Source organism: Numenius arquata, chromosome 16, assembly GCF_964106895.1.
Source record: "Numenius arquata chromosome 16, bNumArq3.hap1.1, whole genome shotgun sequence".
Lineage (NCBI taxonomy): Eukaryota > Metazoa > Chordata > Aves > Charadriiformes > Scolopacidae > Numenius > Numenius arquata.
This window is the reverse complement of record NC_133591.1, coordinates 7491481-7514871: the sequence shown is the minus strand read 5'-3', so window position 1 is coordinate 7514871 and position 23391 is coordinate 7491481. Positions and strand designations below refer to the sequence as shown.

The 23391-nt window shown below is 38.7% G+C and overlaps 1 protein-coding gene across 1 annotated transcript in view; it reads left to right on the top strand.

The window, feature by feature from the left end:
* Positions 1–23391, top strand: part of TMEM132D (transmembrane protein 132D) — a 262644-nt gene that overhangs the window by 51690 nt on the left and 187563 nt on the right. The window contains exon 2 of the mRNA XM_074159444.1: positions 10609–11497. Coding sequence (XP_074015545.1) covers positions 10609–11497 — 889 coding nt within the window. The remainder of the gene's footprint in view (positions 1–10608; positions 11498–23391) is intronic.

Sequence of the window (23391 nt, the reverse complement as noted above, 5' to 3'; positions counted from 1 at the left end):
TCAGATTCTTTCTTGTATCTGTGCTTGCATGTGTACGTATGTATATACATATATATATAGATATATATTCTGTGGTGCCCTCCAGTTTCTAGACTTTTCAGATACAAATACCCATTAATATCTTCACTTCCTTCTGAGAACACACTCAAATATTTTTAAGTTGTGCTTTATTTAATGAATGTAAAATGAGTATTTAGTGAAATATTGCTAGTTTTATTGGTATTCCTGGAAATTTAGTGCATATGTCAGCATTATGGTGTTATTTAAATAAGACTTTAAAAAAAAAAAAATCTTTTTATCTTGTTTGTGAATGTAGCAACAGAAGATCAATATTGTAATTGTTGGTTGTACAAATTCAGTGTTAGGAGCAGAGCCTACAGCAAGGTGTAGAGGCATGATATGGATTAGCAAAGTTAAAATGAATTTAAAAAAAATCATACTCTGGCAGGGGAGAATGATCAGCCAGCAGCCACAAACGCTTTTGTGCTGCAGTTCATATTCCACTGGAATTGGATTAGGGTATATAGACATGGCTTGTCTCATAAAAGGCCGGCAGCAGAAACTGGCCTATTACTTTTGCTGAGTCAGGTGTTAATTTATTGCTTGGAATTTTTTTCCTCCCATCAATAGTGGCCTGGTAGCAGAACAGCAGCCTCCACTCAGTCCCTGGTATCTTTGCAGAAAATGAAGGGAGAATTTTGCGGACATTTGAGGCAGAATCTGGTCGACTTCTGCTTGTCTGAATAGAATCTGTTTAAGCAGTATGAGGCAGTTCTAGGCACAGTTCTGTATTTCTGTCTCTGTCATGATGAATTTGACAACTGATGTTGAACTCCTGGCACTCTGCACTCCCCCACTACCCAGCCTTACTTTCCTTTCATTGGTTCCTAAACATAATTGCACTAGAAATAGCGTTTAAGTCAAGATACTCCTGGAAAGAATTTCAACTTTATAAGTTTGTGGGTTTTTGGGGGGTTCAGGAGATGTGTGTTTGTCTTTGTTTTGTTTTTCAAATCTTTTGAATCTTCATAATTTCTTTCTTCCTCTGCATGTAGGGGCATAAGAGGGGAGGGGGAACAGAAATGGAGACACAAACTATTGCCATTAAAAGCCTGGGAAATCTGTAAGTAGGTTAGACAGTAAAGCCCTTGCCTCTTGATTCTTTCACCATTAGGATGCCTTCAGCTGTAAGTGAATAGTACCTGCCCTGGTACTCTTCATTAAACAGAGATTCTATCTTTTTATGTTTCATTAAATAAATACATCAAAACTGCAGAAAAGGCTAAGAGATGGTGCGTGTCAAGATTGGCCAGTGAGTTAGTGATGAAAGCTCTCTGCTGTAAGCAATGACACACTCAAGGGAGTGATGCATCTTATCATGTCTAGTACCTTTTACTCCTTGCATCACATGCAGTTGATGGATTTGGGACAGCCCTCTCTGTGATTATTGATGTTTTGCATCTGGAGTGTCAGAAAAACTTTCCTAGCCACTCTTTCCTGATAGTAGTTAACATAACTGTGGGGTTGGGGTTTGCTTTTCTGTTTCTCTTACTGTAAACTTTTGTGGTGCCTATCACTGCTTTGCCCTTTCATGTTCAGGCTGACATCAGATCTTGTGTGAAACAGTGCCATATCCTTTTATCTTAATACTTTTCTCTATAATTATTACTTTGCTGCCTTTTCAGGTGGGAACTTTCCTTTGTTATATGATATTTCTCTGATCATTTTTGTATCACTTGGTAATATAAAGGTGTATGTGTTCCTCTGTGGCCCTTTTATTTAAATGATTTCTTTATCTGCCTGTCAGTGTGAATAATAAAGTAACTTCAGGATTGTTCATCTCCTAATGAATGATGAGCTGTAGTCTGTCCTGACATCAATGATTAATTTACAAAAGTTTGTTCAAACTTCAGTAAAATGGGATATTCAAAGAAAATATTGTGTCATCAGACTACAGTGCTGTTGTCAAAAAGACCTTATCTGACTGATAATCAGGCCCATTAAGGCAACTGCAATTCCTGGATTGATACAGCAACTGGGAGTACAATCTGCATCTGTGAGTGAGTATCAAGGATGAGCACTTATAAACGCATCAAGTCAAATAACAGAATTAAAGTATGAAAAGTGCTGGATGAGTGTATAACCTTTTAATGATCCTTGGAGTCATGCATATAAGGTTCTCCATGCCAAAATCAGATGCCTGCTCTCACTCCAGAAATCAGAAGCTTGAGATAGAGTCTTTGAAACCCTTGAGTGACAATTCTTTGGGATGGGCCAAATGGTGTACCACTACAGATGGAGTAGATCCCTTAATTGAGGATTGCTCTGCGGATGTATTTCTTGTTTTCTGATGCAGCGTTGTATTTGGAGACCCTCTGGGATGAATTTCATATGGTATTGCATTAGGAGGTTTTCTTCCTTTCCCACTTGGGTTCTGGAAACTTCTTTGTGGAGTTAATAGAGAAATTGCAAGATGGACTACAAGATTGCTCAAGAGGAGCAATCTAGCAGGATTGATGACACAGAAGCAAATGTGGTTAAGACATGTTTTGCTGGGCAGGTAGGAACATTGCCTCTTGCAAAGGAGTCCAGCCTCTGTTTCAGCAAAGCATTAACTGACTTGTTTTTCTGCACAGGAATATTCTAATGAAATGTAAGCATGTTGTGTCAGAGCACTCCCTTCCTTGCAGGACTTGGCAAAAATTCTTTCTGTTTCTGACTGCAGTAGCAATGCTTGATAATTTTCATAAAAAGAATGGTTTGCAAGTGTGTGCAAGTTTGCAATTCCTTTTAGGAATGATGGTACAAATTATTTGCTTACATCTTTGCATCTGTGCAAAGCTTTATTTGCTTTATTCAGCATCTGCTTTGTGACTGTCACTTAATATATGTTGCACTCTCTAACAATACTCCAACTTCTTTAAAATTCTCTTACAAGAAATGAGGAATCACCTTTTTACAAAGAAGCTCTTCTACATAGTCTGTGGCCTTGATGTTCAAGTAATCTTTCCCTTTCCTTGTAACAAGCTCCACACAGACATGCAGAACTGGAACAAGAGTTGTAATAACTTGGGGAAAGGAGTGGATGTTGGCAGGTTGCAAACTGCATCGTTCTCGGAGAAGAATGATAATTTCCCAAGGATGAAACAATTGCAGGGAATGTTATAAAGTGAAGCAGGCAGAGCAGACTGAAATGCTAATATGGAAAGGACTTAAAAAGAAATTGGTGGCTTTTGGCTTTGAAACCATTTTTCTTTTTAATTTGCTACAGATAAATGCATGACTCTTGGCTTCCAGGGTTCTATTTTTGTTTTCCTGTTTGTGACACATTGATTTAGCCTTATCACTGTTCCGCTGGTACTTGCCCTTTAGAATGATGGTGTTTGTTACAGAAAGCATGAGAATTTTTTGGAAACTCTAATGCCGTGACAGCACTAGGAGGAAAGATTAGGGTCCCTGCTGCCAGATAGGCTGGATTCTTTTATTTCTGTACTGGTATGGAAGATAGATGCCAATACTCCTCTTCCAAGCAAGCAGGTAAAGAGTGATGGGAGATCAGTGCTCCAGTGTGAATAGTGATAGTAAGGCTGAAATAATGATTGAAATAAGCATTATGTGTTTCACAGCTGTATAGAGGTAAATATGATCACTGAACACTTTTGGGTATAATAATGTCTTTATAAGGAAATATGTAGTTGTAAGAAAGAGGTTGTATTCAGGATAGGAAAACTTACCTGTTGCACTGTTCCTGTGAAGTGTAGGCTGGAGCTCACCATCACACTGTCTCTCTGTGCTAGAAATGTAATGGCTCGACTTCCTCTGTAATCTGTTTGTGGTAGAGATGTAGAACAAGAGTTTCCTTTCTTTGGCTGATACAACAAAGTAGTGGAAGACTACAGGAAAATCTGCCTGATTTAGTCCTCAACCCCCCCTTATACTTTCAGGTTTTATGAAAAAACTGCTGTTGAAAATATTTTTGAAATGTTCATATTGAATACTGACTGCAGAGAGGAATTAGTGATTTATGATTGGTTTCTAGCCCTGGATGTGTGCTGGCTTTATGGCTTTTGGTAAATCCCATCTCTATTTTGGCATCAATTTCTCATTCTTAAAACCTTGTCTATTAACTTGAAATGTAGATTCTTTCAGGCAAATACTGTTCCTTCTGATGAAGTCCCATTTCGGTTAAGGCTTCTGGTCACAGAAGTAATCAAGATTTAATAATATAATTAAATGCCCAGAATCAATGCTAAAATGAGGTGCTAACTAGGGAAGAAAGCTAGCCTGTCCAACAGGGTACCAAGCAGTTCACTTTTGGATATGTATGATGTAATATAACCTAACATAAAATTAGTCTTGCAGCTTTTGGTTTAATTTCTTGTCGGGGAATAACTCCAGCATGCAATTTTCAATGTGGAAGTCTGTGGGATAGATTCATTATAGCATCAAGCCATTAAAATACTTTCCTGACTCTGTGTTGCTGCACAGATTAGGTGTGTGGCTGTGTGAAAATGTTTTCAAAGAAAATAATCTGCAGTAAAATCCCGGGTGGATCTGCAAATTTTTGATAATGTGGTGCAGTGTGCTGCTTCCTGTGGGTTTCACTTGTTGCCCTTCACTGCATCCGAGCTGTTGATGTTTTTTTACAGCCTATTGTGCTGTGCTGTTCTGTATCTACAGTGCTCCCTCCCTCTGGACTTCTGGTGAGTGCCACTGCAAAGTGTAACCGATGAACAACTTCATTGCTTTTAAACGAGCAAGATGAGCAACTGCCACAAAGCCTGTATTGCTTGCTTTTCTGCCTGAGATCAAAACCTCCCATCAGTTTGTTACTGTGTCATAAAGCTGTTCTCAGTAAAGCATAACACTTAATCAAAGCTTGAAAATGCAGTGCTAATTGTTTTAAGCAAATTGAAGCTACCACAAGATTGGCAGAAGAGGAAACACAAGTCATCCTTGGAAAGCTTTGGTTTTGTCTATTCATGTGTGAGGGCTGCATAGAAGGATGCTTGAACCTAAGAAAGGAACATGACAAGCAACCAAAAAATCTTATAAGATGGAAATGATCCTACTTGGATATTCATGTAACAGAGTCTTAATTGATTCTGTCCATAGTAAGTGACATATACTGGCAGAGTAGATGATCCCTCTCTAAGAACTGACTGAGATACACCTAGAGATAGTATTCACTACATTTACAGCTTAACTTTAAACTGCCTTGCTTTTGAGCATGAGTGGGTTCAGCCACTTAACTAGGTTGAGACTGAAATGTCTTAATTTTCTAAAAGTGAGCATGAAGTTTTATTGGAACAGACATCCTTGTGACGTTAGTTTCCAGATCTGGAAATACATCCCACTACCAGATTAATTTTTTTTTTTTTCCTAGAGACTTTGTCTAAAAAATGTTCTAATGCATAACAAACCCAGGAGAGCAAAAGTGTTCAGAAGATTCAAGGAGAACAGCTGAAACAACTAAGTTTTCAAGACCAGGCTGGATGGGGCTTTGAGCAACCTGGTCTAGTGCGAGGTGTCCCTGCCCATAGCAGTGGAGTTGGAACAAGATGATCTTTCAGGTCCCTTTCAACCCAAACCATTCTAACTAAAAAGGTAAAATTTCTGGCCAGACTGAGAATCACTTATCTCAATCTCCAAGATACAGCAACAAACTTCATCTATTGCATTACCTGCCTGAGCTTGCAGCTGGTAAGGCAATTTTCCTAAGTTGTTCCCTTCAATCTACAAGAAAAAGGAAATTTTTTTTTTTTTTTAATAGTAGCATTATATAATTGATCGGAAGAGTGTTTTATTTCTCATGAATGCTGGGTGATTGTGGATTGAACAGTTTAAAAAAAAAAAAGGTAACTGTTAGGGCAATGAAGTCCCAAGGATCTGGCAATACAGAATGAGGTTAGTGGTCTGGCAGATTCCTTCAATCTTCTGAAGCCATGGTCAATAACTTTGCAGTAAAACTGAGGTATGAATACTGGTTTTGTCATTGACTGAGAGCTGCTGTTACATGATATTAAAGAAATAAAGATTTAAGATTTTTAGCCAGACTGCATACAAAGTCAATAGCCTAATGAAAAAAAAGCAGTATGACCTTTTGGAAGGTAAATGCAGCATGTTCACAATGTCATGTTCAGGGATATATCATATGCACAAACTTTGGCTGTGTGGGAGGAGACTCAATATGCTGCCTTTTTCTTGGATTTTTTCAAATTCACTGACCTGCAAAGAATTTGCTGCTTCCATCAATGACAAGTATTTTTTAAACAGTGTCAGTCACGAGAAGATTTACTGAAGACAGAGGAAAGAAAACCACCCTCTTCCCAGGTGGCCACTGATTGAAATCCTCAACAAACCATTCACAGCATGAGAGGTCAAAACTGGACGTAGTTGTAAAGGATTGAGAAATAATAGCTTCTGGCATAAGCACAGCATCACAATTAGATTTTATTGGTTTGCTTCAAACTATTGGGGATCATCTCCTGAATCCAGAATGCTGTCACACTGCTCTGCAGTTCCAGTAGATTGTCTTCACCAGACCTTGCAGTGAAGGAGTTTACTCCAGTTGAGGGTCAGCTCCTCAAGGGTCAGTAGTGCTGTGAGGCATTGCTTGCTGTGGTCCTCTGGAAGCATCTGGTTTTTCCTCAGCAAGGTCTCAGCTTAAGATAAACTGATCTTACAACTTGCCACAACAAATTAGTTCAGAGTTGAGCAGGTCTACATGGATCATAGGAATCTGTCCTTAATGTGGATAGATTAAACTCCTCAAAGTTTGTTTTAAGCTGGTACCACTGCTTTTTCTGCTGACAGAGTATGACGTACTCTGTGCTGTACACAAAGAACTAGTAAGGCTAGTTTGTGTGCTGCACTCTTGCACTTGGTTATTCTGCTGCCAAGTTCCCCATGTAGACGAGCCTTCAGATATAGTGATACAGTAAAGAAAAATTGCAGCTCCCAAATTTTACTGTATATTTTTTTGTCTTGATGTTGTTTCCTTAACAGCATTTCAGTTACCAATACCCTATTTTGTTGGACATATTTAAACTGAGAGATTCACTGTATGATTCTTGTCTTATTTATTCAAGTGGATTTTTTATTATGGTGGTGTATATCTGATGCAATATTTAGGGCAGATGATATGAAAAATCTTTAAAACTCCATTTTTATGTCAGGTCTCACCCAATAACACAAAATGGTAATCTTCTGCAATTCAACCATTGTAAAAACATGCATAATTTTTACAAAAATAGTCTTGGTTGCAATTAAGGATGCTGGTAGTTGGTATTGTATTTAATTTCCTACCCTTCAGAATCCTTAATAAACTTTCACGGTCAAAATCCAGATGGTACTGCAGAGCTCAGTGTAGTTTTTTGAGAATTTTTTTCTGTTTGTGCTGATTATAACTCTCCCCAGATAAAAGTGTAAAATTGTTTGAATTTTTGGCCTTTGGCTGTTTGGAAAGCTGCTGTCAGCTTCCAGCATAAGCCAATTCATATTCAGTGCACGTCCACAGCTTGATGGTAGAGGGAAGTGCAACAGCGAGCAGACCAGTTTGCCATTGCCCAAAAATTTAAAAACCAATGGACCCTGCTCTGTCTGGTGAGACTGTTTCCTTTTATTAATAGGTGGTTCACCTCCTGGTTTTGTTTTGGGGTTTGGGTTTGTTTTTTTTTTTTTAATTTATTTATGTTACTCTCCTATTCCAAAGAGTTATTGATTCACAAACTTTGAGGAACATTGTCCTGTGGAGATGGGGAATACAGAGGGAAGATTTTTAATCCCTTAGATAATTAAGCACTAAAATAAATGATTAAAAAATTATGAGGCGAAACACTCTGTTAGTTTTAATATAAAAATAATGTACTTCTCCCTGTGGAATGGAAGGGAAGGAGCTGCAATCAAAATAAGGGAAATAAAAAATTGAATACCCTGAGCTTTTTTCCTCTCTCTAAGTTGCCTCCTTGGTGCCTCACTGTGTTTAATGGTGCTTTGCCAAGCTGTTGGGAGGAGTACAAAATGAGCATGGAATTTATAAATGGGACATTAGATGGAGGAATGATGTTATGGGCTGGGTGATCTGAGGAGTACAACAGCAGAACAGATTTCGCCTTAGGGCTGGATAGGAGAGATGCATCCCTGCAACTCTAAGTACTAGCAAAGCCATTTAGAGTTGTTAGAAATCTTTGTTGGGGGGATTATCTAGAAGAAAGTCTTTAAAAACTTCATCTGCTCTCCCTGAGAATCTGGAGAGAGAGTGGGAGCTGAATGCTGAAAAGACCAAGGCTAAAATAAAGGGTGTTTTTGCATGCAAAGAATCTCTGCAGTTTAGTCTTGATTTAAAAAAAGCAGAAAAGTCTTGGGTGTGACTTCCTCTACATTCAAACAAGATCTAAGCTGAATTTTCCATCATGAGACTTCAGCCTTTTATTGCTGTTGCAATTTACAGTGTCATATGAAGATATGTACTGAGGCCATTTTCTCGATTCTTCAGGTGGAATTTATTTCTAATTGGGATGGTGGGATTTAAGACTTGACATTAAACTTTTAAAAGTAAGGTTTTATTTTAATTGTTTATTGGGAGAGGAATTTCAATTTTTCAAGATGGAGAGAAAGATTTTCAAAACTGTGAAAATCTCCTCTGCAATCCTTTCTTCACGGCCTCTTTCATTCTGAGATTTGTACCCTCTGTCTTACAGCTGAATGAGGCCCTTATCTGGGGTTTGTTTGTTGCTTTGGTTTTTGGTTTGTTGTTTTGTTTAGTTTTTTTTTTTTTTTTTTAATATCCAGCTGGTTTTGATTTTCCGTATAGAAAGTTCTTTGCTCCAGTTTTCCAGTTTAATGTTTTGCATCATGTTAGTGCCTGGAGGCCTTAACCGAGATCACAGCCTTGTTATTGTAGGCGATGCTCTTAGATAAATAATAAGATGTCTGTTGCATTTTCAGTCTACACAGACAAAGGGTGAGGGGCAATAAATAGTAATACCGTTATTTGTTGGACGTAGAACAGCAGCACAGGAAAAGCAACTTGTCTGAGACTGGACAAAATCTATGGCAGAGTGAGATCCTCCTGCATTAACTGCTTTGTTGTGGACGTGCCTTGACTGACATGCTGGTTACGAGTAGCATCAGTGTGGCTTCCTCTCCCGCAAGGGCGAATTCCCCTTTCAGGTTATACAGCCCATAAGTAGATAAGATGATTGTTTCTGTGACAGGCATTTTCCAGATAGTTTTTAGTGAGCACTTGTGGTCTTAAATCAGAGGTTTTTAGGAACTAAGAATACTTTCCCGCAGGATATGAAGATAATAAGCCTCTTCTATCCTGTTCTAGGATTTGCAATGAATTGCAGTACATAAGTGGTGGATTGGTGGTTAGGAGTAACTGACAGTAGTTTAGACCTCCACAGTACTTGATGAGCAAATAAATATTTAGGTCAGATGCCAAACAAAAAGTAAGGACTAATAAAGCATTTGTGGACTAGAGCTTGGGAAAATGGGTTGCCTTTGAATGCCATCTTTGGTAACCCCTTGTCACTTTTCTAAATAAAGGTAAGGATTCAAATTTGCTATTGGAAAAAAAAAAAAAAAGAGGCAATTTATTTCACAATTAGAGTGTGAAGACATAAGCATGAAGGTCAGGTGTTCAAACAGGAAAGGTCATTTTGGATTTGCATCTGTATTTTTTTTAACAGTGTATGTCTTTGCTCTTTGGGACTGACAGTTCCTAGAAAGGATGGAGAGCTTATTCTTTAATATGATAGCCTGCCTCGGGTAATTGCTCCATGGCACAGTTAAAACAGATATCTTGCAGTAAGAGAGCCTCGGTGTCATTGAAAATGTTCTTTCAATGTGCAGTGATGTGCAGCCTACAGATAATGCAGTTGTATTAAGGAACAATGTAGGGTTAGGCAGCAATGGTGGCATGAATCCCGATAGTTATTTACAGAAAAAAACCTCTTTTCATAGATGAACTGAAGTAGAAGGAACTATAAATTGGATGCAAATAAAGCCCGTTTTGAAATCCTCTAGTACCAGAGTGTTGTAAAGGAGCTTTTCTGTAAATGGTTATTGTGCTAACTGTTCTTAAAGTGAAATTCAGCCTTGTGCAGGAAACCACTTAAAGTCCATGTATTGCTTGAGAGTGCTGAAAAGAAGGTTGAAGTGAACTCTAAGTGGTCCATGTGCAGCACTTGATGTAAAATCATTGCACTGGTTTCCTGTACAGGTGCAGTTTGCTTTGGTGATCAAATTACTTTTTAAATGTGCCTGTGTAGTGATCTTATGTTGCAGATGCTGACTGGGTGATTTTGCTCTCCAGTGATAAATGTACGTTGCAAGTGAAGATGTGACCTTTGGCATGGGTAAACCTACACAAGCTGCCACTGTTAATCTAGCTGCCATGTAGAACATATCATAGCCTATTGTTCTCCAAGCTAACTAGATAAATCATCATCTACCTAGGCTACTTCTGCATGGATTGATGATGCTTGCTATTGCCACTAATATCAGCTACAGCACCGTTAGTCCCCCCAGTAAAGTCAACGAGGTTATATCACAGTATGACTTGAAGATCTGATCTTTTAAACTCTCCTTTCCTTTCAACAGTGACTGAGAGTCGAGGGATCCTGGAGAGTATACAGAGGTTTTCTTTACTGCCAACTTACTTGCCCGTGACCTATCGTATCCACAATGCGGATGTTTCCTTCTTTCTTAAGGAAGCCAACCAGGATATTATGAGGAATTCTAGCTTGCAGTCCCGAGTGGAATCCTTTCTGATCTACAAATCCAAGAGGCCACCTGTGTTAAATGCCAGCTATGGACCTTTTTCAATTGAACAAGTAGTGCCCCAGGACTTAATGTTGTCTTCAAATCCATTTGGATCCACTAACAAGTTCTCCTTTAATTGGAAACTTAAGGCCTTCATAATGAGTGACAAAATTTACCCAAGCAACCCCAAAGTCCAGGTTCTGTTCTACATCGTGGGCAGGGACTGGGATGACTATAGCACCATGGAACGTCTGCCCTGCCTGCGGGTGTTTGCCTTCCGAGAGACACGGGAAGTCAGAGGCAGCTGCAGATTGCAAGGGGATCTGGGGTTGTGTGTGGCAGAGCTGGAGCTCCTGCCAAGCTGGTTTAACCCCCCGACGGTTGTTGCTGGCCGTAAGAAACCAATGGATCAATCTGAAGGGAGCCCTGTGGAGCTTTACTATGCCATACAACCAAGAGATGAGAAAGGGGAATGTACCAAGGAGGATGTAAGGAAAAGTAATGGGATCCGACTAGGGCGCAATGACATTGATGAGTCGGGACCTCCCTTGCAGAGGATTGGAAGTGTTTTCCTTTACCAGACACACGCTGGCCCTTCTTTAAATGAAATGAGATTGGATAATAATATTGCCATCCAGTATACACCAAAGACTGTCAAGCAAGGTGACATTTTGACTTTCCTGGTATCTGTTGCTAAAAATTCAACTGAAGATCAGTTCACACTGAGGTAAGGTTGTTTTGTGTTTCTTTAGTACCATATTTTTTGTTTCTCTACTCTTACTATGGGAAGTCACTTTCTCATGTATAAATTGCCTAACAATCCTTCAATTGCTGCTCTACAGAAATTGTATTGCAGTTTGTTGACTCAACGTTTCTCCTATTGTTCAGTCTAATATCATGTGAATTGTCTGAGATGTGATCTCTTGGAGCGAGAAAGGCCTTTTCTTGAAGTTGTCCTTTGAGTGCTTCTTATAAAAATTGAAATAGTAAAGCTGGGACCTATCTATGTGCTAATAGGAGATAACATTTAAAGTCTACTGAGCTGGAGTTTGCAGTGCTCCTAATCTCTCATTAAACTCATGTTAAGATTAGTAAAGCTCAAATCCCCAAAGGTATTTATAGGAAGTGAGCAAGAATTAGGCATCTAAGTAGGATTTATATGCTTAAACATCGCTCCCCAACTTGTTGTAAGCCTGGTTCTGTTTTATAGGATGTTTGAAGTTCCTAAGTATTATTGATACACCAAAACCGTTTCTGAAAATGGAAAGTACCTGAGGGGTGTCATTCTCCTTAGTGGTTTGGTTTTGTTGTTTTTCCTCTCCCCACCCTTGCTTTTCCCAGGAGATTTGTGGGGGATTTTTGGAGGGAGTGGTTTGCCATAAAATCGTGTCATTTTTCCTTTGCAAGTGTGTGATATATAAACTGAATAACCACAGCACTTAGTTGCTGACTTGAGGACAGTTACTTTTCCCTTCATCTGGTAGAGGACAAACACCAGTAGGATATCTACACTCCTTACCATATCAAGTTTTCATTTTCTGCATCAATCTGCCCGAGATTTAAGTTCTTTCCCAAGTGACTAATTTCAAGACAGACAATCTGAGATCCTCATAGCAAGCGTTCAGGGATGCCTTTCTGTCTTTCTCTATATTAACGACTTTAAAGGGATATTGCTTTGGACATGCATGGAAACTTCTTCTACATATGAAAATTGGTTTAAATATAAATATTAAAACCATTTTTTATCTCAGAGAGAATTAAAGTAAAAATCTTTCATTGTTTTTACTCTGTAAATGCAGGGTCTTAGAAATCTGACTTCAAAGCATCTGTAATTCTGTGAGCTGTGATCAGTTAAAAGTACAGCAAGTTATAACCATGATAATTATGTTATAAGTAGATTTATAAAATTTTAAAAAATATTGTTCTGTTTAAATTAGGATGAAAACTAAACACCTGAACTTTTAAATGAATGCTTCTAAAATTAATTTTCTGGAACAAAAAGGAAATGATGTGTTTGAATTTTAGCTTTTTATTTTGAGATCTAAGGTATCATAAAACAAAGAAAAGCTATAAATAGCAAATATCAGTTCAGAATGAAAAATGTGGCATATTCTTCTTCAAAAACGTCAGTTTGCTGTTACCTTTTAAAAACATAAACTTCTGTAACAGCTTGCTGTTGCTCATGTCACTTTCATGAGTTTTGATTTCTCTTGACCTGCTTCTCTAACAGAAACTGCCTTTCAGACTATAATCTGCTGCAATATCAGAGTAGTTATAATATCTGTTCTACTGTGCTTCTAAAGCACCATTGCTTGTCTGTCTTTGATCTAGCTACAGCATGTCTAAGCTTTTGTTTGGTTGTTTTCTTGGTCAGAATTGTAGTATGTATGTTCTGCGTTCATTCCTTCATGACATGTACATAGCTAATTCAGTTTTCAGTGGTTGCTAGTTTATACATATCTTCTGCTGTAAGGGAAAAAGCTACTACCAGCTAAAAGCAAAAAAATGAGCTTGATTAAATACTTCGGCCTAAGTTCTTTTTTTACATTGGGATCTCCTGTAATCTCAGTGTCAGACAAGATTCTAACGCCTCTTTCATGGCCCTCTCTTTAGGAGTAAATGCCACTCTAAGTGATGAGATGTTGAAGCAGCCTTTGACTGAAATAAGACCCTATTTCAGGATTGGAAATCTTATGTGTTAGCCCAGTATCTCCATTGTCTGTAACTAAATGATCTCCAAAAGTCCATTCAACCCAAAGCATTCTATGATTGCACTATATAGGTTCTCTTTTGACACGGTCAACTAAACGTATCACAAATGCAGTGTTTTGTTGCCTGTTCTGATTTCAGAACAGACTCTTTAGCTGGCATTGTGTAAAAGCCATCAGAGACTTCTTCTGTGACCTGAAGGAGTTTTAAGTCCCTAAAACTTTAAATTTTCTTTGTTTGTAGAGGTACAGGCATTGCATCAGGGTAGACTAAAAGAAACTTCATCCTGTCAGAACGTGTAAATATGGGGGCATGAGCAGACATGTAAAATGTCTTCCTTCCTGTCAGTTGAGGTGGAGCAAGAAGGAGCAGAAATGACCCATTTGTGTAAATAAAATGATTGATCATAACACATAGGAAAGGATAACAGACCTTGTCCACTCATAGAAATGGTGAATTTAAGGAAAAAAACCTTGCAGTTTGAAGAGAAGAAGAACAGTCTCTGGCCTCAGCTGTTACACAGAAGGTCCCTCTGTATTTTCCAAATGATCCCTTTTTCCTGTAAAATGTGTGGATTTTCACTAACAGAAATATACAAACTGTCCATCAAAATGAAAAAAACTATGCCTGTTGTGCAATATAAACTAGATGGGAAAAACACAGTATTGCCCATTAAAACCCACCATGTAGTCAGATTACTCCTAAGGGCTATAAAGGAAGTAACGTGTTTCAAGATGCCTTGTTTCACCAGACTGATTTTTGACAGTCCCCTTCAGAACTGGGACTTAGCTCTAGCAAATTCCTGGCTATTTCTAATTTTGGAGTTTCAAGATTTGGAAGGGAATCCCAAGGGTGTGGGTAAAACCTTGCTAGATCCTTAGTTTGTGATGACCATAAATTAATTCTATGGGTATCTGTTGGACCTGGCTAATATGGCTAGCACTGACAGCTGTTCTGTTATCATCTAAAGAAGACCTCAGATTTCTTCTTGCAGACACAGATTTGGTACCCAATAATCTGTAAGCTTCCAGGGTGACTTTAAGCAAGTCAGTTAATCTGACTCCTTCTCCATTCCCCTTCTCTAAGATGTGAGTGCTGGGAATAGTGACTATTTCCATGCTGTGTCGTCCCATTGCAATGGCAGTGCTGCTGCTTGGGACAAAACCTGGGAGTGCTGGTGGCTGTTGTGTGCTGTAATGGATATTGTCCTTATGGTTTCTGCTCCTATATTGTGAATATCAATAAAGCCAGCATGTGCTGCATCTATCTGGTCTCTTCTCATTCTGATCTCCTCTCTGATAAAGGAAAGCCTCCTCCCCCCCAATTCTTTTGTGAGAAAATGGTATTAATTTTTATTTTGAAATAGTCCCTTATTTTTAGAAGCTCTACCTTGAGCGGCAGCAAGACTTGGAACTGTATTCATAAAGTGAGGCCAAGGGCTGCTGGCAAAATGCTTTTACCATTGCTTTTGCTCCAGTGGACTGGAAATCATGGCTTGAACAGATGGAAAATATAGGATACACAGGTCAAAAAAGAAGAAGCAGCCATGCAAAACAACCAAAAGGCAAAAATTACTCATCACTACTGAATAATTTTTGTTTCTAAACAATTATCTATAGAGTAAACCCTATTCCCTTTCTAATAGGAAATTGTCTCCAAGGGGAACCTTGTAGAAACTGCTAAATTCTAAAATATATGTAGGAAAAGGTATCTTTGGGTTTTTTTCCCCTCATGCTGCTGTTCTACGCAGTAGAAGATTTCATAGAATCATAGAATGGTTAGAGTTGGAAGGGACCTTAAAGATCATTGAGTTCCAACCCCCCTGCCATGGGCAGGGACACCTCCCACTAGAGCAGGTTGCTCAAAGCCCCATCCAGCCTGGCCTTGAACACTTCCAGGGATGGGGCATCCACAACTTCCCTGGGCAACCTGTTCCGGTGCTTCACTACCCTTACAGTACAGAATTTCCTCTAATATCTAATCTAAATCTCCCCTCTTCCAATTTAAAACCATTACCCCTTGTCCTGTCACTACATCTCCTGACAAAGAGTCCCTCTCCGGCTCTCCTGTAGGCTCCCTTCAGATATTGGAAGGCTGCTATGAGGTCTCCCCGGAGCCTTCTCTTCTCCACGCTGAACAATTTAGAGTAGTGAATGTGAAACTGATGAACTGCTTTTAATTTTGTGAAAGAGTTGGACCATAAGGGCCAAAGTCTAGGTTTTGTTTTTTAATGAACTAGAGAAATTAAAAATATTTGTCTTAACTCTCACACTCTGTATGGGTGTGAGAGTTAGAGAAACGGAAAGAAGGTGATAAAATGTAAATGACGGATAAATATGGAATATTGCTGTAAGCTTGGGCTGGAGCACTGAGCCTTAAGAAACTGACTGACTTCTCAGCTTATTTCACACACTTCCTCTTTGGTCTTGGCCGAGTCACTCAACCTCTCTGAAGCCATTTTATCACTGCTATTATCAACAATTATTTGAAGATGACATAGTGTATACAAGCAATGAGCAATTATATCTTCCTAGTGAAGCAGTATTAAATGCCTTTATAAAATAAGGGATTGAATGTCCTGTGCCTTTATCCTATTATCTTCTCTCTTTTTGAATGCAAATTAATTATGCATTGTATTCTTTGTAACTGGCCACGTGGGAGGGTTGTACGCAGGGGCACAAATAGTGTGGTACATCCCAGCCCACAGAAAGCTGCTGCAGAGCCCACAGCCTCTGGGATCGAGGGCAAACCTCAAAGTCCCTGAGCACTGATCAGCCCTGGACACAGCCTATGCAGTCCCGGAGACAGTTTTGTCATCTTTTCGCGTGCTGATGGCTAGAAAAGGCTGAAAACTTTCTACCTTTCCCATTAAAATGTGTTGAAAGATCCCTGAAGTTTATGGAAAATACTCTAGTCTAATTTTATTTTACTGTTTTTCTTCAAATTTCAAGACGTATACAAGGAAACTGAAATTGGAAGGAAATCTTTATCTGAAGTTTTTTGCCTAGAATGGAAAACAAAGTATTATTTCATATCAGTCCTTCAAAATGCTTTCAGTAATTAATGCTTCAAAGCTTCTAGTGTTATTACAATTCCTGTGTGCTACAAGCCCAAATTACTGCTGGTTAATAACACTGTGCTGTTACATACATTACAATTAATATGTAGGGATGCCATAGTTTTCTGAACTTAGGAACGTGATTTTTCTGAATCTACAGTGTAGATATAGTTCTTTTTTATTAGCATCTTTTTGCTGAGCCTAATAAATATAACCTTCCTTTTTGTTTAAAGCCTACAGTATTTATACTTTCTGCTTGCAACCTTCTAAATTTGTTTTCCTGTTTCTGGACATGAATCAACAAAAGTGATAGAGATGGAATTGCCTTAAGGTACTTAATGTCAGGCATAGATATGTTCATGAGTGAAAAAAGTTGTAGCTATTTTTTTTTTTTTTACAGCTATTCAATTTATAATTATGCTTAGTGAATCCTCTGTGCTAAATTATATACAGTTGTTACCCTTAAAGGAGCAAATGAAGTTCTGACAACAAATGATGATTATAGATCCTCTAGTTTCTCAAATCGTTGTGTGGTTTGTTTTTTTTGTTTTTTTTTTTTTTTCTCTGAAAAGTGTAGAAAAACATTCTTTTCACTTCTTCATTCTGAAATTGAATCCGGGATATCAGAGTTTACCAGGACATTGGAAAATGTGCCTTTTTGTTGCATCCATCTCTTTTCATGCTGTGGTGTGGACTTCGTCAGAACCTGACAGTAGGGCTGACTGCGCCAGTGTCAGACAGGGCAGGATGAAGCATCCTGGTGCACAGGGAGGGATGCAGGACCTAATGCTGCTCCCACTTGAGAGAACTGTGTTCTGTTTTTATTTTAAACTGTAATGTAGTTTGTGTTGCTATTGTTGCATGTCCTTTTCTCTAATGCTTAGCAAATAAGGGGAGAGTTGTAATCTTTGATTATCTGGTGGAACCCAACTCCACTGTGATTTGTTTTGGGTGGTTTTGTTTGTTTCTTTTTTCCTAGTTCATCTGTTTTGCCAGAAGTATCTGCAGCAGAAGCATGGGAGTAATTAGACTTTTCATTGAGCGTCCAATAGCTTCACCCTCTCCCTTTAGTATAATCTACAGCATGCACTGCCTTATTCTAATTCCTACACTTGTGGCCTCCAGTAATAGAGTTTCATGATGGAAACTTGCATTTAAGGGCTGAGCTTCCCAGAAAGGATCAGTAGGAACTGGTTTTTGGTAACAGGAGTTTGGATATGGCCATCTAATAAGGTGGAGCTTTTTAGGCTTCATAAGCTCCTTGCTTTCACGGGTTCTCTCCAGAGCTGCTCACACGTTGGGTCAACACAGGGATGCTACTTCCTGGCAATTGTGTGTGCTCTGTTGGGTGGTATCTGAGGGGTGAGAGTTCACCTACCACTACTGAAGCCCAAGGTGCTCCAGGATTAGGCTTGAAGTCAGCTTCCAGTGGGCTGATGCAAGTGCCTGCAGAGTGAAAGCACTCTTACTGTTTTGCTCTCCTTCAGCAAGTAGATTTATATGCAAAGTATATGCTTTGCAAATGGTTCTTTTTTGCCCTCCTACCTACCGGGGGCTTTTCACTCTTTTCTCTTTCCTGGGAAGGTGCTTTCTTCCCTGCTGAGATCAGCTAAATTCGTATTATAGTGTATGATGACCTCACTGCAAGCTTGGGAGATGATGGTAAGAAGTGAGAACATGTATTGTGTGGTAGAGGATGTGTAGGAGTGCAACAGGGTGTGGGAATTATGTGTTTTGAAGAGAGGACCTTTTCACCGGCATTTTATTGCCAGAAATTGGAATGGTTTTGTATGAAGATCTAAATAGAGAAAATTAGTTAATTATGTCGTTTGCTTAGCTCTGCTTTTTCCTTTATATATGTGACCTAATGCATTCAAGAGATGCTGCTGAAGTGGAAAAATAAACTCCAAGAGAAGAAAGAAAACCTGGTGATTGACAGAAGTGATTGGGAGATGAGCTTTGCTATTTCTAGCTCTGTCATAGGCTTTTCATTATGACATAAAAGTCTAAGACCAATCTAAAAAACAATTTGATGCTCCAAAATCACACTTAAATTGAGTTTAGTTATCTGAATTCAAGTGAGCAGTCTACCAGCACCCTATCCTTTTGCTAAGGCACACAGGATATAAAAGCGACCTAATAGCCTGAGGTAGTGCACGCTTCTTGATTATGTACGTACTATCTTCCAAGTGACATCTACTAAAATGTGGGCCTTGAAGAAGTAGACATCCCTCTCTGATATTTCCTACTGACTTTATCTGTATACATCTGTACATGTGATCTTCAAACTTAAATCCTTTAAAGTTAGGCACTGGAACTTGTCAAACCAAAGTTATGGTTTCCTTTGCATCCAATCTGAAATCGCTTGGTGTTTCATGAGCTCTGAGATTAACTTTCAGAGGAGTCGCAACTGTGGCCAACAAGGTGATAGGGCCTGTGGAGAGCCTGCTGGGGCATGGTGGAATGAAAGAAAGGAGAACTTTGGCAATCGCAGCTGCAGCCAAAGGAAATTTGGGGTAAAAATACGTCCAGCCACAGGTTTGGAAAAATGAAGTCCTAGTCTTTGATTTCCTCATCTGCTAAGAAGAAATTAGTAATATCTGTCTCTGTAAGACTTGCTGCATCTCTGAGATGAATGAAATTTTCTCCGAGAGCTTTGGTTAGGTGATATTCAATAAATACAAAGGACAGTTATAATCCACTAAACCCCACAGGTCATCTGTTAGCTCACTTCAGCAATAATGATTGATTTCCTTATTGGTTAGAATTCTGTTTTTATTTGAGAGAGAAGGATATCCTATCAGCAATGAATTGGAACAGTCCTGACTTATTTAACATTTTGTAGGATCTTCCTTTGAGTGTAAATATTTTCTTAATCAACCTTTAAAATTGTGAAGGTGAATAAGTGCCCTTAAGTGGAAAAGATTAGGATTGGTTTTCCAGTTAAAGAATCCTGCCTTTGTTTCTTATATTCTTTCATGTTCATAGCATTGTGGCCTTAAATGTTTTCTTTAGTTGTTGTGGAGTGAGTAGTTATTGGAAAATCTTTTCATTTGGAAGTAGTCCAGTTCAGCTTCAGTAGCAGAAAGAAGTGTCCTGATTTTAAACTGTTAAGTTGGTCTACACTATCATAACCTGTATATAGTTTGAGGTTTCACTGTCAAATTCGATCAGGAGATTTCCAGAGGAAAGAAATAAAAAGTATAAAATACCATTATTCTTAGGAAATGACTGAAGGTTGTACTGGAAACTTGTAAAACTCTGATATTGTGAGAAAGGTGAGATTTTGTATAAGCTGTAACTATGATACTTCTGCATTTGGAAACCAAACTTTGGGGGTCAGAAATATGTAGGTACCACTTTTACAAAATATTGAGAGGGTTTGTGGTCTATCTATGGTGTGTTTAATGTCATCTTTCTGGTGATAAATTTGGGAATACAGTGACTACTGTGAAATTGTGGTAGTGAATAATCAATGCTTTTTGATAATCAGGAAATTTTTTCCTAAAGGGCCCCCAGAGTTTAGAGTTTAGGTTGCATGAATTTATCTTATTTGTCATTTTATCTAACAATTGATCAATAATAATCCAGCAAACATGAAAAAGGCTGCATAAATACATGAGGGTAGTGGAGTCAAGATCATTAGCACTCAAGTTATACAGCAAGAAAATTTGAACAAGATTGACATTTTATCAAATTGCTTGTGTGCTCTTCTAGTGCTGAGCTAAATCAAATTTTATTCTTAGCACTGAACTAAATCATGTTTTAGTAGTAGAAACAATCAGGCAATAAGTGGTGATCATGAAGGTTACCAGCCACGTAAAAACCCTGTAATGAGATGGGCTTTTCTCTAGGCCTTAGATTATGTGGCTATTTCATGGTATCCCAACCCTGAATTTGTACCTTTTCTGCCAGATGGAAAAGAATCCTAATGTGCATTTTTCACTTCCTTCTTCTATAGCTTTGGTTTGTTCTGTCACTTAAACATCCCCTTCCACAATCTGGTTTAAACAACTCGAAAAAATCTTCTCCACGACATACATAACTGACTTTTTTTTTAAATTCCCCTTCCTCTTAACTGATCTTGTGGCCTACTTTGGCCAATTTAAAACTAAGGAGAGAAGAGGAATTTAACAAAAAACTAATAAAATTTAAATCCCTTTGATTATTTTGAATTACAGCCTCTAAATTTCAGCTGTTCCACTGCTCAGTCTTAATGTAAAAATGAATTTATTATTTTTCCTGGGTTCTTTGTCCTTGCAAAGAAAAGGGTACAGAATGTAAAATTTTTCATTATGTTTATTTCTTCAGTTTTAAAAAACACTCCAGATCACTGAGTTGGTTACCTGACTGATGGTCACCAGATCATGATCTTGTCTAGAGGTAATACAAAAGGCCACTGAACTGGAAATACACAACCCCTTAGCAAGCATTAGCTCCACAGGCTGCGATGTTTTTCCCTGGCTGGTCACTTTTTTGGATTTGGAGCCTTTGGTATCAAGAGATGGTACCATAGGCAAAAGGAAGTATATTTTGGCAAAATTACCTTAGCAGATGAAGTCTATATCTGATTATAGCAACTTCTAGAATTCATGTATCTTATGTTAGTGGCTGAATATGACACTGATTTTTAGAAGCCATAAAAAAGTGCATTTAAGGTAACTTCAGGGGATCTGATCTTTTTTCCTCCTTCTTGCCTCTCTCACTAGCCAAAGTTTGGTAAAATGTCTTTGGCAAAATGTAAGGAATGACCAAAAGACAGCTTCCAGTGCTAAGGAAATTTGAAAACTTGGAACCTCCCTAGTCCTTCAGAGGGAAAAGAAGATAAAAGATACAGCAGTTTTGGTTTAGTTTTTTTTTACATAGACTAGAGGCAAAGTGACTGTTTAGGAAAGGCAACAATGCCTGGCACTATTTAAGAGTACTTTGAGAATTTAAACAGCAAGCTTACAGTGTCCTCAAGGTTTCCAGGCCTTGTAGCTTGGTTTGCCCTTTTTGTAAAGGTGGCCTTTAACAAGGTGAATCACGCTTGATGGTATCCTAGGCCGACACTTCAGTCGGCTTGTATTCAGTGGCATAAACTAAGTAAGTGACATGTTGAAGTAAGTGGGAGTTACATATTGGCATCTAAGAAGATGGCAATCTTGTGTCTATATTGTTTCATCGTAATAAGTGTTATTCCTAATATAAACTTGTACAGTGATGGCCTTTCTAAAGTAGTGGTCAGGTGAAATCACACTGATGCTACTGGCTGGAAAAGACTCCACTCAGACTGATTTTTTTTATTTTTTTTTTAATCCTTTTTTTCTGCTGTGTTCAGCATACTATACAAGTATGAATTAACTTTCATAGCCTGTTTATGAGGTAGTCAAGAAAATATAATTTTCCCCATCTTCTAGATGAAGAAAAAGCTTTCTTACATTTCTAAGTGACTTGCTAATGGCCCCAAAATTGTCAATAGCAGTATGGAGACAAGTACTTAAGAACTATTGACTTCTAGGGCACTCTTTTACCTCCTGTTGCATTGGCAGATTATATTAAGAAGAAAATACTTCCTTCTGTTAAAATTATTCCAGTTAAGATCCTCTGCGTTGAGAATCAAAGTCACTTTGACTGAGCAGGTGTTAAAAAACTGAGAGTCAGATCGAGCAAGCCATTACTCACATGAGCAGTCTTTACAGCTGACTGTTATTATTACGGTTTATTGCACTGCAGTAGTACCTAAGAGCTACAGTCGTACTCCAAGGCCTACTGCCCTATTGTCAATACATGCAGAACAAAGACTGACTCCTTTGCAAGGAGTAAGCACAGCTGGTTGACCATCAATAAATGTGAAGTCGTGTGACCAGTGCATTGATGCTCTTCTAATAAATACCAGCGTAACGGTATTGCACTACATAGTCTCTGTGCTGCTGCGTACAGATGTATGCGTTGGCTGCGTGGTCACAGTTCTATCCATGCAGTTGTGGACTGGGTAGCTTTATTTTGCTTGTCCTGCTGAAAGGGGTTTTTTTGGCTGGTGTCCCTCTCCTAATCACCTGATATCAAAGAAGCATTACAGTAATGGGAGCTCTTTGACACTGAGGCTTTATTTTTCTATGATTTTTTTTTTTTTCTCATTCAGAAAAAAAACAGGCAATGAAACTCAAGTTTCACATGTAGACTACAGTTAGAGTGTACCCTACTGCCCCTTAGCTTCAGGTGGGAAGAGAATGAAATGTGATTCAACACTTAGTCCATGGTCTGCATCTTTTATCCTAAACTATGGCTAACGATGGCAGTGGAGGTTTTTCTGCACCATTCCAGTGAGTGCTCCAACCATGAGATCTCTGTGTGTTTGAACTGTTCTTCCTGTCCTTTCCAAAGGAATCTGTATGTTTATTAATGTAAAAATGACTTTTGTGTAGATAGCTTGCCTTGTAGGCTTGAAGAAGAGGTTCCTTTTGCAACAGGAAGAGGTTTCGGCTTGATAGCCCAAACATCAGTGGACAAGTGTAGGTGAATCTCCTGTAGGGAAAGTAAAGCCAGGTCAGTATATATCACTCTAGGTGATATACACTGTAAGTAAACAGCTTTTGCCTGTTTACTACCCTGAACGTGCACTGAAGAGCACTCTCTCATGGGTTGATCCTTGGAGTTCAGTGTGAACTTCAGCCTCCAATGAACTCCATTTAATCCATCTGAGTGTACCAACTATTGCTGGCTATTTTCCTGACAGAGGAAACGGCAGGACTTGAGTCACTCAGTCCATCCCAGGAGTCAGCCTTTAGTCTGGATACAATAGCACATTATCTTCTTAACACCAAAGTTCTGCCTTTATCCCAGGAGGACAGAAAGAGAACCTGAAGGAAAGG